This window comes from Heterodontus francisci, chromosome 20 (assembly GCF_036365525.1).
Source record: "Heterodontus francisci isolate sHetFra1 chromosome 20, sHetFra1.hap1, whole genome shotgun sequence".
In the NCBI taxonomy this organism is placed as follows: Eukaryota; Metazoa; Chordata; class Chondrichthyes; order Heterodontiformes; family Heterodontidae; genus Heterodontus; species Heterodontus francisci.
Genome location: NC_090390.1, coordinates 60063633 through 60080492, shown reverse-complemented (window position 1 = coordinate 60080492; position 16860 = coordinate 60063633). Strand labels below are relative to the sequence as shown.

The window sequence follows — 16860 nt, the reverse complement described above, 5'->3', positions numbered from 1 at the left end:
GTGTAGGTGCGAGAACACAGCCCTGTTTCACGCCACTCAGGATAGGAAAGGGGTCTGATGAGGCACCGCTATGCTGAATTGTGCCTTTCATATTGTCATGGAATGAGGTGATGATACTTAGTAGCTTTGGTGGACATCCAATCTTTGCTGGTAGTCTAAACAGATCATGTCTGCTGACGAGGTCAAAGGCTTTGGTGAGATCTATGAAAGCAACGTAGAGGGACATCTGTTGTTCACGGCATTTCTCCTGTAGCTGGCGAAGGGAGAACAGCATGTCAATGGTGGATCTCTCTGCTCGAAAGCCGCACTGTGCCTCAGGGTAGACACGCTCAGCCAGCTTCTGGAGTCTGTTTAAAACGACTCGAGCGAAGACTTTCTCCACTATGCTGAGCAGGGAGATTCCACGGTAGTTGTTGCAGTCACCGCAGTCATCCTTGTTCTTATAGGGGTGATGATATCAGCATTACGCATGTCCTGTGGCACTGCTCCCTCATCCCAATACAGGCAAAGCAGTTCATGGAGTTTTAGTTTTAGTTTTAGAGATACAGCACTGAAACAGGCCCTTAGGCCCACCGAGTCTGTGCCGACCATCAACCACCCATTTATACTAATGCTACACTAATCCCATATTCCTACCACATCCCCACCTGTCCCTATATTTCCCTACCACCTACCTACACTAGGGGCAATTGCTAATGGCCAATTTACCTATCAACCTGCAAGTCTTTGGCATGCGGGAGGAAACCGGAGCACTCGGAGGAAACCCACGCAAACACAGGGAGAACTTGCAAACTCCACACAGGCAGTACCCAGAATTGAACCCGGGTCACTGGAGCTGTGAGGCTGCGGTGCTGAGAGTGTCGCAGGCTTGGCACTCTTGATTATTTCAGGGGCAATGCCATCCTTTCCAGGGGCTTTTCCACTGGCTTCAGAATCAATGGCATCACTGAGTTCTGATTTTGTTGGCTGTTCGTCCAGCTCATCCATAACTGGAGAGACTGGGCTGCTTGAGGGCGGGATCAGTGACAACATTTTCCCTGGAGCACAGTTCTAGGTAGTGCTCCACCCAGCTCTCCATTTGCTTGCGTTGATCGGTGATCGTTTCCCCTGATTTAGACTTGAGGGGGGCGATCTTCTTGATGGTTGGCCCAAAAGCTCTCTTAATGCCATCATACATTCCTCTGATGTTTCTGGTGTCGGAGGCCAGCTGAATACAACTGCATAGGTGTTGCCAGTAGTCATTTGCACAGTGCCTGGCTGTTCTTTGTGCAGTGCTTCTGGCTACTTTAAGTGCTACGGATGTTAGCTTGCTGGGGGCTTCCTTGTATTTCAACAGTGCAGTGCGCTTAGCAGCTATGACAGGTTCCAGCTCTTCAAAGTGAGATTGAAACCAGTCTGCATTCTGCTTCTCACGTTTGCCAAAGGTGGTCATTGCTGAGTCATGGATGGTGTCTCTGATGTGGGCCCACTTGGTCTCTGCATCCCCTGCAGGAGTGTTTTGAAGGGCTTTTTCAAGTGAATTTAGAAACATATGTAACAGCTGTGGATAAGAAATTCTGTTAGTGTTGATGCGCGGGCGGCCCTTCTGCTTGGAATGATGCAGCTTCTTTGGTTTGAGTCTAATTTTGCTGCACACCAGGGAGTGGTTGGTGTCACAGTCTGCACTGTGGAAGTTGCGTGTGATTTGGGCACTGTTTATAGAAGCTCACCTTGTGACGATGAGGTCTAACTGGTGCCAACGATGTGATCTTGGATGTCTCCATGAAACCTGGTGACAGGGTATAATATGAAAGAACAAGTTGGTGATGCAGAGGTTGTGATAGGTACACAACTCTAGCAGTCTCTGTCCATTCTCATTCATACTTCCAATGCCATAGTGCCCAAGGCAGGAGGGCCATGAGCCATGGTCAGCCCCAACCCTGGCATTAAAGTCCCTCAGCAGGAACAAATGTTCAGTATTAAGTTTGGCAATCCTAACCATACACTTGAGTAGGTCTGTGACAGAATATTCTCCCCCCGGCATGTAGATTTCTTGCTGTGTTGTGGTGGGATTACAGAAACTCCCTTTCCCATCAAGTCCTCTGGATCTATGTGCACAACTATGGTTAAATATAAATGTCACCTCCAGTCTTTGCTTTAATAAAAGATTAGTTCAAGCTACTTAAACCTGGATTAACAGTTTGTGCACCTTAAGGGTGAGCACCCATGATTGTAAATCCCAGATCAAAGGTATAATTTCATAACCACGTCATATAATTCAAGTTTTGAAAACTAATTAATTAATGTAAAATGAGAATGCAGTGAATTGAGAAGCTGTGTGAAGGCCAGGGGCCAATGTGGTATAAACTTTCTGTCTCTCCTTTAACAGTATCTGCTCATCTGAATTGTGGTTGGGACTTTATTCCATTTTAGTGAGAGGTTGTGATACAAGGATGTAAATCATATATTAAGGATGATTGGAGCAATTTCATCAAACTGATTATACGATAATTAGTTTTCTTTCTAAATCTTAGTTTTCTGATGCCATCGTCTGCATTCAAAGAGGCTTCTTTAAAGCCTAACTCAGTTTCTCTCTACCCTGCTCTACTCTAATATACCTAATTCCAGTACTGTAACTGGGGTGCCTGCATTCCATTCACTGCAGCGTGAAGCAGAAGCTGAGCACTCAGCTTTTTCCAGATACTTGCTGATTTCGTCTCAAACAAATTCTTAACAGCTTGTGAACGCTAGCAATCCTGCTAAGTCGGTAGATACTGCTGATCAGTGCAGTGGCTGCTTACAAGCCTGTGTTTTAAAGGAACATCAGGAGATGAGGGCACCTACCATGCATCTGATGAAAGGTCATCGACCTGAAACGTTAACTGTTTCTCTTTCCACAGATGATGCCTGATCTGCTGAGTATTTCCAGCATTTTCTGTTTTTATTCCCAGCATCTGCAGCATTTTGCTTTTGCACGATGCATAATGTTCCATTCATTCCCTATGAGACAGCTGTACCTAGCGGCCGTTTGAACAGGAATGATGTTAAGGACCCTTATTACATAGTATCATCATGCATAAAGATTTCTGTGAATCTGGAAAGCTTTACATTTCAAATTAGAAAGTGCCATTTTGTTACTCTGTGTGCTTTTGTGAAGGAAGGGAGGAGATTATCAGATTCTCTTTAGTTTAAAGCGGGTGAATCACATATTCCCAATTAAAAATGTCGTTTTTTTGTAAAGCAAACAGATAAGAAATTAAATAAAACAAACATTTATATAACACTTTTAAAATGCCCCATAACACTTAACAGAGGTGTAAAGAAAAATAGATATTGAGCCGCAAAAGCAGAGAGTAGGGGGGTTGACTACAATCTTGGTCAAAGAGACAGTTTTTAAGGCGGAGGGGGAAGTGGAGAGGCTGAGGAATTTAGGGAGGAACTCTCAAGTACGGGTTCAAGGCAGCTGTAGGAAACAAATGTTGCTGGTCAGATGAAAGGGGGGAGGGATGCACACGAGGTGAGAGTCAGAGGAATGGAGAGTTGTAGAGCTGGAAGAGGCTACAGAGATAGGGAGGGGTAAGGCCATGGAAGAATTTAAACATAGGGACGACACTTTGAATTTGAGATGTTGGGAAGTCAACAGCCAACGTAGGTCAGCAAGGACAGGACTGATTGGCTGATAGGTGTGAGATAAGATACAAGTAGCAGAGTTTAGGATGAGCTGAAGCTTATAGAGGGGGGGAATAGAAGCTGGCTAGCAGAACCTTGGAGTAATTGAGTTTGGTGGTGACAAAGGCACGGATGAAGATTTCAGAGCTGGTAGAGAGGTAAAGCTGGGCTTCTTGTGGAAGCTGACCCAGTTCCGGCGATGATACTATCAAGGAGCAGAAAAATGAGTAGAGGCCAAGGATAGATCCTTGGGGGATTCCCAAGGTGACAGTATGGGGATGGGAGAAGAAGCCAGTGCTAGAGATATGTTCTGAAAGGTAAGAGTGGAACTATGTTAGGGCAATACTGTGAGCTGTACAATGAAAGGGTAGCGTGGTCAACTGTGTCCAAAGCTACAGGGAAGATAAGGAGGGCTGATCTCTTCTGATCTTTCCTGATCTTAGTAAGGGTCGATTGCTATGGGAGGGGTGGAAACCTGATTGGAGAAATTCAATTAGAGAGTTACAAAGATGTGCACAGATCTGGAGGCAACTTATTCAAGAACTGTGGAGAGGAAAGGGGGAAAAAAACAGGAAATCCACACAAAAAGCATAAAATGTTAAAATACACAACAGGTCCATCAACATTTGGAAACAGAAAAGACTAGTTCGAATTACTGATTCATTACTTTACCTGTTATTCTCCACATCCTTGCGACTTCACTTTGTTCAATTAAAAAAAAGGGGCTGGTTTATTTTCCAGTTTCTATTTGTGACGAAGGGTGTGTTATGAAAAGAAAGGGGCCAAAAATCCACAAAAAACCTACCAGGTTTTGTGAGATCAATGGTTGATTTAATATGGACAGATGAGCATAAACACCACTTACGTGTATCCCCCTCCACCGTCCTCCCACACCATCGCCGCTCCCAGCCACGATCCCCGGCCCTGTCCCTCTCAACCCAATATGTAAGGGAGGGAATAAAAATTATTTTTATTTCTTTCTTGGCCTATACCACACCAGTGGGGCCTCTATTTCTCTTTCGGGATACCTCGCCTTTCTCGATGCACTGGACTTCAGAAACTAAGGAAGGGGACCCCCTTGCAGAGGAAGTCCCCACCTCTGGCTCTGGTCATGCCATTTGCTGCCATTTGCCTTCTAAGGGGCAGTTAGAGGATTAATAAGGCAAATAGGAACTTCCAAAAATGGTGAAGACCCTGCTCAACTGCTATTTTGTGACGGTTCTGCTGGTCTCACATGAGGAGTGTTAGCCCCAGAGTTTCCATCCAGTGAGATGTGAGTATCAGGGAGTTTTGATCTGGAATTATACTCTATCATTGAAGGAAATAAATAGTCTTACATGATCAGCCACACAGACAACATACGGTTTGCATGTGGTTTGCAACTGATATGTCAAATAATGTTAGCAAAGGTGGAACTCCATTTGTGAATTGACGAATTCAGTGATTCTGAAATCTTCATTCCATCATGCAGTATAATATTCAGCAGAGTCAACAAATCCCAGGATGGGTGATCATTTCCAATTGGTTTCCCATGAAATTGGCACCAATATAATGAGCACAAACCAGAGACAAAGCAAGAACAGATTCTGATAACAGGATTCCGTATAACCAAGCTGTAAATTTTGATAGGGTCAAGACTCTGATATATTAATTCTACAGCATTAAAATAATGCTAGCTTCTGAAAACATAATATTCAAGTTGTGCAAACGACAGATACAAATGCTCATTTCAAGTTTCCCAACAGTGAGTAGAGTCATGCTGAGAGTGGTCAGTACTTGTGCTGCCTGTGCATACAGTTTGGCATTTCATTTTCATCTTATTGTAACATCACGGCGCAGTGGTTAGCACTGCAGCCTCACAGCTCCAGGGACCCGGGTTCGATTCTGGGTACTGCCTGTGCAGAGTTTGCAAGTTCTCCCTGTGACTGTGTGGGTTTTTGCTGGGTGCTCCGGTTTCCTCCCACAGACTTGCAGGTGATAGGTAAATTGGCTGTTGTAAATTGCCCCTAGCGTAGTTAGGTAGTAGGGAATATGGGATTACTGTAGGGTTAGTATAAATGGGTGGTTGTTGGTCGGCACAGGCTCGGGCCGAAGGGCCTGTTTCAGTGCTGTATCTCTAAATAAATAAAGTAAATCTTAATGATCCTGAGACAGCACTTTACTTATCAACAGAATCTGAAACTCAGTAGTGAACACGTTGGACAGAACTTGGACAAAAGGTCATTGATCTGGATTGAAGTGAACAAGATCAGTCAGCTTCTGATGACCTACCTGCTTGGATGGCGGAGATTTTGGCTGGTTTGTGCGAAACCTGAGCCACAAACTGTTTCCTTGGTTGAATGGGATGCCACAGGGTCCAAGTGTCCATCGGATTCAAAGTACTCATTTAGGTAAGAGAATATTTTCAACCACCAACTAGATTGATTTTAAGTATCACTGTTATGACAGCCGCAGTAAAGGGTTTTCTGGGTTACTGTAAACTTGCAAACAGGGTAATATGGTTGTGCTCACGGGATACATTGGAAGGCTAGGATTATATGAGAAGGCTCAAGAACCATTCAGTTCATATATTGAAAGAATAGGCATGTTTTTCAGAGCTAATAACATTTTGGAACTTGAAGGGAAAGTGAAGAGCTCAAGGATCAGAATAAGGCAGTTCTTGAGCACAAGAAAGCAATTTTGCCAATGGAAATTGGCCCAAAAGTGTCTGGTACGCTAACAAACCTTCTTGTTCCCAACAAGGCAAAAGACATGTCATTCAAAATAATTACCACCAAGTTGGAGGAACATTTCAACCCTAAGCCACAAGAGATAGCGGAAAGCTACAAATTTGGAACTAGAAATCAGAAAAGTAGTGAAAGACTTAGAGAGTACATTGTGGCACTGAAGAATTTCTCAATACATTGCAACTTTGGTACATTCTTAGACCATGCATTACAAATAAAATTTGTATGTGGATTGGTGGATGAAAGAATCCAATTGAAGTTAGGAAACACACAAAATCTTACATTTGAGCTAGCATGTAAGATTGCTGCAGAGATAGCATCAAGGAATGCTCGGGAATTTCATCCTCTGCCAGTGGCCAGTACAGCTTCTGCCCACTGTCACAAGGCTTCTGCCAAGCCTGACGTGGAGAGACCTAGTCAAAAGAGTGCTGGTGATAGTTGTTTAGTGACTTGTTATCACTGTAAGGGCAACCGCTAGGCACAGGCATGTCAGTACAGAAATGCCAAATGCTTTAATTGCCAAAAGGTAGGCCATAATGCAGCAGCTTGCCAAGCAACGGCCAAAGCAGTGGTAATGGAAAACAGTGATGTCACTAGGGTGGAGTTCACAATCTTGAAGTTAATCCAGAGTGCCTAAGCAAAGAGGAGCAAGGACTATACAGCATTTATGCCACTAGCAATCACTCAAATGGCAGGGACTTTTGTACAAAAGTGTTGTAAATCAACACTACATCAACATGTGTGTTGATATGGCTGCAGATCATTCCATTATGAGTAGAGAGGCAAATGAGCAAATTCAATGACGTACCTCTAAACTGAGAGCACAGTTCAGTTGAAAACCTACACTGCTGAGGTGTTAGCAACGCGCAGACAAGTGGAGTGCAATGTCCAATATAAGGGCAAGTCCCTCAAGTTACCCATTGTTATAGCAAGATATGTCAACCAATCAATGTTAATGGGAAAAGACTGGCTTTGTAAACTGAACTTAGACTGGAAGCATGTTTTCCAATTTGAGACGACCAAGAAGCTTGATCAGCTATTGAATAGTTACAGCAACATTTTCCAGGACAGCTATGAAAGTATAATTGGTGTGAAAGTGCACATTCAAATCAGGCCTGATGCAAAACCAGTATACTACAAGGCTAGGCTGATTCCTTTATGTTTTCAAGGCTGAAGAGGAACTAAAGAAACTAGAGAGGAATGATGTGCCAGTGAAAACTGATCACAGTGATTGGGCAACTCCAGTTGTAGTAGTGCCCAAGTCAGACAGAACTATGAGATGATGCAGGTCAACAAAGTCACAATCACCCAGGCAGTAGATGATGAGCAGTATCCACTCCTGACTTCTTAAGATTTGTATGCGGAGTTAGCGGGATTCAAGCTGTTCATGAATTTGGATTTGTCCCATGCTTATGCACAGCTCAATGCAGATAGAAAGAGTCAGCAGTATCTCACAATAAACATACACATGAAGTTATATTTCTACATGAAACTGGTATATTTGTGAAGTCTTCTCCAAAAAATCTTCCAAGCTATAATGGATAAGATTTTGCAAGGAGTGCCACATTGCTTGTGTAATAAGGATGATGTGTTGATCGCGACTGCAATGGAGGAAGAGAATCTTCAAGTGTTGGATGAAGTATTAAAGACACTCAATGATCACAATTTGAAGCTGAAAAGGAGCAAGAGTGCTTTTGTGCAATCTGAGGTACTGTACCTTGGCTTGCAAATCAATGAAAAAGGGCTAGAGCCAGTGAAAGAGAATTAGAGGCTATAGTCAATGTCCAAGGTCAAAAGATGTGTCTGAGCCTAGAACTTTTCTAGGCATGGTCCAATACTACTGGCAATTTTGCCCTGAGCTTGCAATGGTGTTAGCTCCACTGCATGCGTTGTTGAAGAAAGATGTGAAATGGGAATGGTCTAAAGCACAACAAGATGCTTATGATGCATGTAAGAGAAGCTTGATCAGTGATGCACTACCCGTTCATTATGACACATTGTGATCTGAAGCTAGCATGTGATGCTTCAAACTATGGACTTGGAGCAGTGATCAGTCATGTCATGGATGATGGTCAAGAGAAGCCATAGAATTTGCATCACATACCCTGACCAAGTGTGAACGCAACTATGCACAGATAGAAAAGGAAGCACTTGGAATTATCTTTGAAATCAAAAAGTTTCACCAGTTTTTGTTGGGGAGAAACTTTATGCTAGTAACAGATCATAAATGCCTAATAAGTAGTCTCGGACCAAAGTCTGCAATACTGACGATGGCAGCATCAAGGATACAGTGGCATGCTGTACTTGACTCACAGTATGACCAAAACATCGCAGTTCAAAAGGGAATGCCACTTGCTGACACATTGTCGTGTTTGCCACGTGAAGACTCAGAAGTAGCCTGTAAAGGTGCTGTCTTAACAGTCGGGGTCGTAGATGACTTTCCAATCACTGCAACTGAAACTCAAAGAGTCAGTGTTGAAAAGAGTCTACGAACAGACATTGAATGGATGTACAGAATTTGACCAGTGTATAGATGAGAAACTGAAACTATTCCACAATCGTTGCAATGAGTTGTCGTGTGAACAGGGCTGCACTAAGCAGGGTCATAGCGTGGTAGTACCTCGTTCTTTGAGAAATAGGATTCTGGCAGAGCTCTGTACTAAACATATAGGAATACTCAGTATGAAATCCATAGCAACAGGCTTTATTTATTGGCCTGGTAACCTAGAATCTTTGCTTGGTAAATATACTATCTGCGAAAACTGTAGAAATAAGTCACCTAAAACTCTTTTGCAATGGTGGTCATGGTCGACTTGACAATTTCAAAGAGTTCACAAAGACTTTTGCGGGAAGGAAAATGACAATTTCTTAGCACTCACTGATAGCCACTCGAAGTGGAACGAAGTAAAGCATGAGTCAAAACATCAATACTGAACGGACAATAGATGAATTTAGCTCTATTTTTGCTTGTCACGGACTACAAGAGGAGCTTGTCCCAGATAATGGTCCTCAATTTCGTTCTGCTCTGTTCCAAAATTTCATGAAGCAAAATGGTATCAAACATACTCTCACTCCTGCTTATCATCCAGCACCAAAGGAGCAGCTGAAAGATCCGTTCGGACAGTTAAAGATATACTCAGGAAATAAGTGCTGCATGGATGTTCAAATTTCAATATGAAACAGTGATTGTCTATGTTTCTGCTGAAGTATAAAAAAACTCCACACTCCATTACAGGGTATACACCTACTGAGCTTTTGATGAAGAGAAGGTTAAGGACACGTTTGAATCCAGTCTGACCTGACTTGATTGCTAAAGTTGAATGCGAATAATTCAGTCAGAAATGTCAGTTTGACACAAACAAAAGAGAGTTTTGAGTCCCTATCACAAGTCACACAAGTGGAATGTGGGGAAAAATAGTAGAAGTATGTGGAGCCAAAAGATACTTGATTGGGATTGATGGTAAAGTGAGAAATGTCCATGGTGATCACATGATCCCGGCAAGGGATGAACCAAAACATGAGCACGATCCGCTTGATCATGAGCTCATGTCAGAGTCTTTTTTCCTTTGTTCCTGGCATGTGGGCATCACTGGCCAGGCCAGCATTTATTGCCCATCCCTATTTGCCTTTGAGAAGTGGTGATGAGCTGCCTTCTTGAACTGCTGCAGTCCATGTGATGTAGGTACACCAACAGTGCTGTTAGGAAGGGAGTTCCAGGATTTTGACTCAGCGACAGTGAAGGAACGCGATATAGTTCCAAGTCAAGATGGTGTGTGACTTGGAGGGGAACTTGCAGGTGGTGATGTTCCCATGCATTTGCTGCCCTTGTCCTTCTAGTTGGTAGAGGTCGCGGGTTTGGAAGGTGCTGTCTAAGGAGCCTTGGTGCATTGCTGCAGTGCATCTTGCAGATGATACAAACTGCTGCCACCATGTGTCGGTGGTGGAGGGAGTGAATGTTTGTGGATGGGGTGCCAATCAAGCGGGCTGCTTTGTCCTGAATGGTGTCGAGCTTCTTGAGTGTTGTTGGAGCTGCACCCATCCAGGCAAGTGGAGAGTATTACATCACACTCCTGACTTGTGCCTTGTAGATGGTGGACAGGCTTTGGGGAGTCAGGAGGTGAGTTACTCACTGCAGGATTCCTAGCCTCTGATCTTTGAAACAGTTTTCAGAGTTTGGAACAGTTCAAACTTCAGTGTCTGAAGTACCAATTTCTAAGAAAGAAACAAGATCTTCTTTAAATATTGAACCAAAACCAAACAGTCCAAAACCAGACTCTACACCAAAACCCGTAAGGAGATCAGTAAGACTTCATAAACCAGCTATTAAACTTGATTCGTAAATATAGGCCAGAATTTTACAGCCACCCAACGAGCAGGCTGGTGGCGGGGCGGGGGCATAAAATTGAGTGGGAGGGAGTGGGGTGGGTGGTGGCCGTTCCCAACCCCCTCCTGCCCCCGCTGCAATTTCACGTGGGGCGGTGGTGGCGAGAAATGACTTGCCCGTCTCAGGTCAATCAAGGCTGTTAAATGGCCAAGTAACCACCACTTAAGGGCCTCCTCCTGCCACCGTGGGTATTTTGCCCTCAGCAGCCGAATGGCAAAGGCCCCAACAGCCCTGCCTGATAAAATCAGGCGGCCTTCTTTCGGGCTGGTGGGGGACCCTCCTGATCAGGCATCCTGTGCCCCATGGAGGGTCACACCCTAAGCCCCAACCACCCCCAAAGCACAACCCTTTCCCCACCCAACCCTACCCCCCGAACCAACACCCCTTGCCTCACCGGGGCCCAGCCGTTTGTCGCCTGCAAGACCCTAAAAAGCAACATTTTGGCATGGGAAGTTTGACAACCAGTACAGCTCACCTTGCCAGTGATGCTTGTAATCACACGTCCGCGACAAGGCTATCATCACAGCACAATACAGAGGGAGGATAGCAGCACACAGTCTCCAGCTTTTTCCTTGACCAATATCCGTGAAGCAGTGCAACTTTCCAGCTAAATAGAAGGTGGTAAAACCCAGACCTGAAAAAGCAACTAGAACAAGGAAGAACTTTTTTTTTTAATGATTCGGATCTTATATAATTCATCCATACTTTTGGGTCATGCAGCAATTATAATGAAAATCATTTTTAATTTAAAAGTCTATTTATGTGCTCTTATTTTCCTCTTTTTCAGACAAGGTTGGGACAAGAGGGCAAGTCTCAACAATGGACTTCACCATCAATGCTGCTCCACAGTCAGCTTGGAGAAAGTGTGACTAGAGAGGAGACAGCTGGCTGTCAATTTTTGCTTCTACAATTCAGTACATCATTTCTGCTCAGTGCCCCAATAGTGGCAAAGGTCAAGAATTGACTAAATTCTCCTAACTGAAACCCATATTGTTGCTACTTTAGAGCAATCTGCACTAATGTATCTGCTTGCCTCATTATAGTTGTGCTGTGAAGGCCTACTCAAATGGTGTACCATGAGATTGAAATGCATTTTTGGAGAGACACACCTTGTTCAGATCTGTAGCATTGTCCCAAGCTGTATCAATGATTAGAGTGGAACATTCCTTGACCACAGGGATGAGCTGGGAATCTGCTCCAGGTATCGGCCTATGCTGAACACTGGCTGAACACTATGATAAGCATAAGTACAGTTCAAGTTGGCTTCTGCCCTTGGAATTTATTTTCTCACTTTGGGGAAACAGTGACCTGACAGATCAGGAATTCAGCAGTGAGTTAACCGCAAGTATGAACCATCCCTTCGTTCTCTGTCCTGCACCATATTAGGATGCCATACCAATCTCCTTACACATTCATAAAGTTCAATGATAATTGGCAGTCCAAAACGAGTCCATCTACAAAGGCCTTTAACTTCAAATATTGTTTACTCTCTCTTAGGCTGTCCACACAGTATAACAATGCATTCAAAACTGTAAGCTCATGTTGAGTCACTTTGAACTCTTCATTTCATTTTCCCTTCATTTTTCAGGGATGCATCTGTCCTTCTCATTATAGTTCCAACTGTGATCAAGAACTGAGTGTGGAGAATTTCCAGTTCAAACCTGCCTCACAGTGGTACACAGCAGCCGAGTTACCTGCTCTGTTATGAGGATACTGCATTTTAAGTTTATCATGCCTACGAAATTACAAAAATTATAAAATGCCATCGCAGTCTTGTTAGAAATTGTTTTTGAATTATAAATAAAGGAAATATTGACTTGAATAGATACACTAGCTAGCTGTATTCTATTTTTTGGAAGCATAGCCCCTGCAATTCATTAAATAAAAATGTTTTACACCACATTTTTATCTGAAATAATCCCTCTCCCGATACCACAACTAGTAATGGATAATTTGCACTGGTACTCTAGAACTCTATGACATACAAGAAAATCTTAATCTTGCAGTGTTTTTGCTATTGCATAATGGCACAGTGCATTCCTCTCGAAGTAATAAAGTTAGATTTGGTTGTATTGGAAATGTATTACATTTCCCAGCATTGTTCCCTTACCTTGTAAGGCTGAAAAGAATAAAACATCAATCAATAACACTTTCAACTTTTGACATAACAGTGAAAAGGTGAAGAAACAGACGGAAAAATAAGAGAATCATTAATGTTATATCAGCATACAAGGGCTGGATTTTGTTCCCAGCTCGACGCCGGGTTCCGTGGCAGAGGGTGCTCCGGAAAATCAGAGAGGCAGCAGCCGCCATGGAACCCAACGCGGGGATTGTCGGGTCCAATCTTCCTGATGGCGGGGAAACTCTGAAGTGGCCCCTCCGCTGCATTGCGAAAGACCTGACTTAGCATATTTAAATAACGTATTTGCATGAATTAAAAAATAAACCGCAGAGATCTTACCTTCAGTTCCCGATCCTCAGTACGACGAGCGGCACTCAGGCGCTTTCACTTTCCCGTCCCAAGAAAGCTGGTACCAGCAAGGTGGGGAAGGGGTGAACTCTGCACTCTGATGGGTGGGGGGAAGGGGTGAACTATGCACTCTGATGGGTGGGGGGAAGGGGTGAACTCTGCACTCTGATAGGAGGGGGAAGGGGTGAACTCTGCACTCTGATGGGTGGGGGGAAGGGGTGAACTCTGCACTCTGATAGGAGGGGGAAGGGGTTAACTATGCACTCTGATGGGTGGGGGGAAGGGGTGAACTATGCACTCTGATGGGTGGGGGGAAGGGGTGAACTCTGCACTCTGATAGGTGGGGGGAAGGGGTGAACTCTGCACTTTGATGGGTGGGGGGGAAGGGGTGAACTATGCACTCTGATGGGTGGGGGAAAGGGGTGAACTCTGCACTCTGATAGGAGGGGGGAAGGGGTGAACTATGCACTCTGATGGGTGGGGGGAATGGGTGAACTCTGCACTCTGATGGGTGGGGGGAAGTGGTAAACTCTGCACTCTGATGGGTGGGGGGAAGTGGTAAACTCTGCACTCTGATGGGTGGGGGGGAAGGGGTGATCTCTGCAGTCTGATGGGAGGGGGGAAGGGGTGAACTCTGCACTCTGATGGGTGGGGCGGGGAAGGGGTGAACTCTGCAGTCTGATGGGTGGGGGGAAGGGGTGATCTCTGCAGTCTGATGGGAGGGGGGAAGGGGTGAACTCTGCACTCTGATGGGTGGGGGGGGGAAGGGGTGAACTCTGCAGTCCGATGGGTGGGGGGAAGGGGTGAACTCTGCACTCTGATGGGTGGGGGGGGGGAAGGGGTGAACTCTGCAGTCTGATGGATGGGGGGAAGGGGTGAACTCTGCACTCTGATGGGTGGGGGGAAGGGGTGAACTCTGCACTCTGATAGGAGGGGAGAAGTGGTGAACTCTGCACTCTGATGGGTGGGGGGAAGTGGTGATCTCTGCAGTCTGATGGGTGGGGCAAAGGGGTGAACTCTGCACTCTGATGGTTGGGGGGAGGCGTGAACTCTGCACTCTGATGGGTGGGGGTGGATGGGGTGAGCTCTGCACTCTGATGGGTGGGGGGAAGGGATGAACTCTGCACTCTGATGGGTGGGGGGGGAAGGGGTGAACTCTGCAGTCTGATGGGTGGGGACAAGGGGTGAATTCTGATCTCTGATGGGTGGGGGCAAGGGGTGAACTCTGCACTCTGATGGGTGGGGGCACGGGGTGAACTCTGCACGCTGATGGGTGGGGGGGTGGGGAAGGTGTGAACTCTGCACTCTGATGGGTGGGGGGAAGGGATGAACTCTGCGTTGTGGTGAACTGTTTGCAGGGCTGGCAGCCTTTTAAAAATGATGCCAGCACCTGCTACTTCAACAGGTGACACTGTGAATGGCGTCGCCAAGGTCGCCCTCGCCACGTGATTGGTAGAGGGGTTGGCTGGCAGAATATGCTAAATGGCCACCTGCCGCATAAATGTGTCGGCGCAACGGCTGGGTCCTGTGGGGGATGGCTACCATGTTCTGCACCCGCCGCTGCTCCCGGCGGGAGAAATACAAAATCCAGCCCCTCGTCTCCAGAATTCTTTTGTTTCAAGTTTTATCAAATATTTATTCGGTACAGCTTAAAAATATGGTGGTTCTGTCGAGGCAAAGTACTTCAAAGTTCCTCTTTGGCCTATGCTGTTTCTCAGCTGTGTGTGTGAACAGGTAATCTGTGCTTTGAGGATCTGCCAACACTTCTCTGTAACTGAATGATGAGGTATAGAAATGCAGCACAGGATGATTTAACCAATATATTTTCTCTTTTTGTTGGGTGCCTGCAAGTATATGTTAAAGTATTACATGTCCTACCTTCCATTGCACAGTACATTTGTACAACATTCATGATAGTACTGGACTACCTCAGAAAATGTTGGTACTTTAGAGCAATATTAAAAGGTCTTTGTGTAAATTTGTGCACTAACCTATTGCTTTAGTTGAAAATAAATTGCTGTGTGCCCATTAGTTAGAATTAAGCAACCATACGGTCTTTAAATCACTATTAGCTTTCTCTGTACCAAAATGAAGTGTCATACTCACGGAAGTGCAGCGATGGAAATAAAATAAACCGAAGTGTTATAAAAAATAGAACAGTTTAAAAAGACTGGTACACTTGGAGGACTAAGTCACATGGCATATACCTCCTCCTGCACTGAAGTACACATCCATGTCTGCTGGAACTGAAACTCATTAACTCTGTCTGCATTGAGGATAAACAGCTCATCATACATGAATGTGAGCTATCCACAATGTGAGCTAAAACAAAGGCACTGGCAGGTGTTCCATCTCCAGCTACAATCATTAAAACAAAGTGTGAACATCCCTCATCTTATCAAAATGGGCTGAGATCAGAAGGCATTGCATAGCTCCTCAGGAACCGAAAACCTAAAGTCACATCGGCGAAACTAACACTTTATGAATATACCTATAAAGGTAACCTTTTTGGTCAACAAAGGAAGTCATGAAATCATCAGTCATCAAGTCATCAGAACGTCAGTCTGAGACCTCCTGCCACAGAGAGAATATCGAAAACCATCTTTAATTCCAGCACAAGGCTGAGAGAGATCAATTCCAGCTAAGATAGTTGAACCCTGCTGAGACGAGTTGCAACCAACTGCAGCAGAGAAATAATAGAGTGTCTTTTTGAACAACTCCTCCAACTGTGAAAATTGAGCAAAGAAATACCAGCACCATCTTCAAACTGAAGTGTTGACTACCAGGAGACTTCAATCCAGAAAGCGGAAGGCAATCATCAAACAGGCTTGCAATTTTAAAACTTACCTTCCAAGAGAATCCCACAGTTTTGTCCTGAAAACAACAGACTTTTACACCCTGAGCTCTTAACGCCTCTTACCCTTTACCCTCTCGATATCTTTTCTTGAGTGTGCATGAGAGACTGAGTGTGTGCATGGGTGGTGTTGCAAATATTTTGTGTGATTATTATTCAATAAATACTTAATCTTCTGTTTTAAACTCACAAGAAAACCTGTCACTGTTTATTTGGCCAACAAAACACAGGGGCTGAGACACTAAACAAAATACTATCTGTGGTCAGTAGGGAGGTGATGACTGGAAACCAGCCAGAAAATTTCCCACCTGTCCATAACAGAAATCATGATCAAATGAAGAGCCTCCTGCATCTAGGATATCAATGGAAAAGGCCACTACATCATTAATTAGAATGTTGCAGTTCAGTGCACCAAAACATATCTTCCAGATACATACCTAATGTTTCATAGAAACTCTGTGACAGATTTGCTAGTGAGGATATATGAACATCTTAAGCAGCAGCGTTGCATTATTTATACTGTCCCTCATTGTAAGTAGCTTTTGAAGCAGAGGAAAAATGGAACTGCAGCAATTAAGTTTCAGTTCGAGGACAGAAATGTTTCAAAGTAATTTTTGTTAATGATCACCCATGTGCAATTGGATTTTTGGTGTGTGACATATCTACAAAAAAGCCACAATGCTGTCTTATTTGTACATTGTTATTCCAATTAAATGATCAACTGCTTGATGTTGGACTGATTGAATTCACCTTATTCTAGACAGTGATATTTATCCAC

The 16860-nt window shown here is 44.4% G+C and overlaps 1 protein-coding gene across 4 annotated transcripts in view; it reads right to left on the bottom strand.

Annotated features, from left to right (window-relative positions):
• Nucleotides 1–16860, bottom strand: part of plpp4 (phospholipid phosphatase 4) — a 312399-nt gene that overhangs the window by 40385 nt on the left and 255154 nt on the right. For all 4 annotated transcript variants that reach the window (XM_068053361.1, XM_068053364.1, XM_068053362.1 and 1 more), the window contains exon 6: nt 11234–11404. In XM_068053361.1, coding sequence (XP_067909462.1) covers nt 11234–11404 — 171 coding nt within the window. The remainder of the gene's footprint in view (nt 1–11233; nt 11405–16860) is intronic.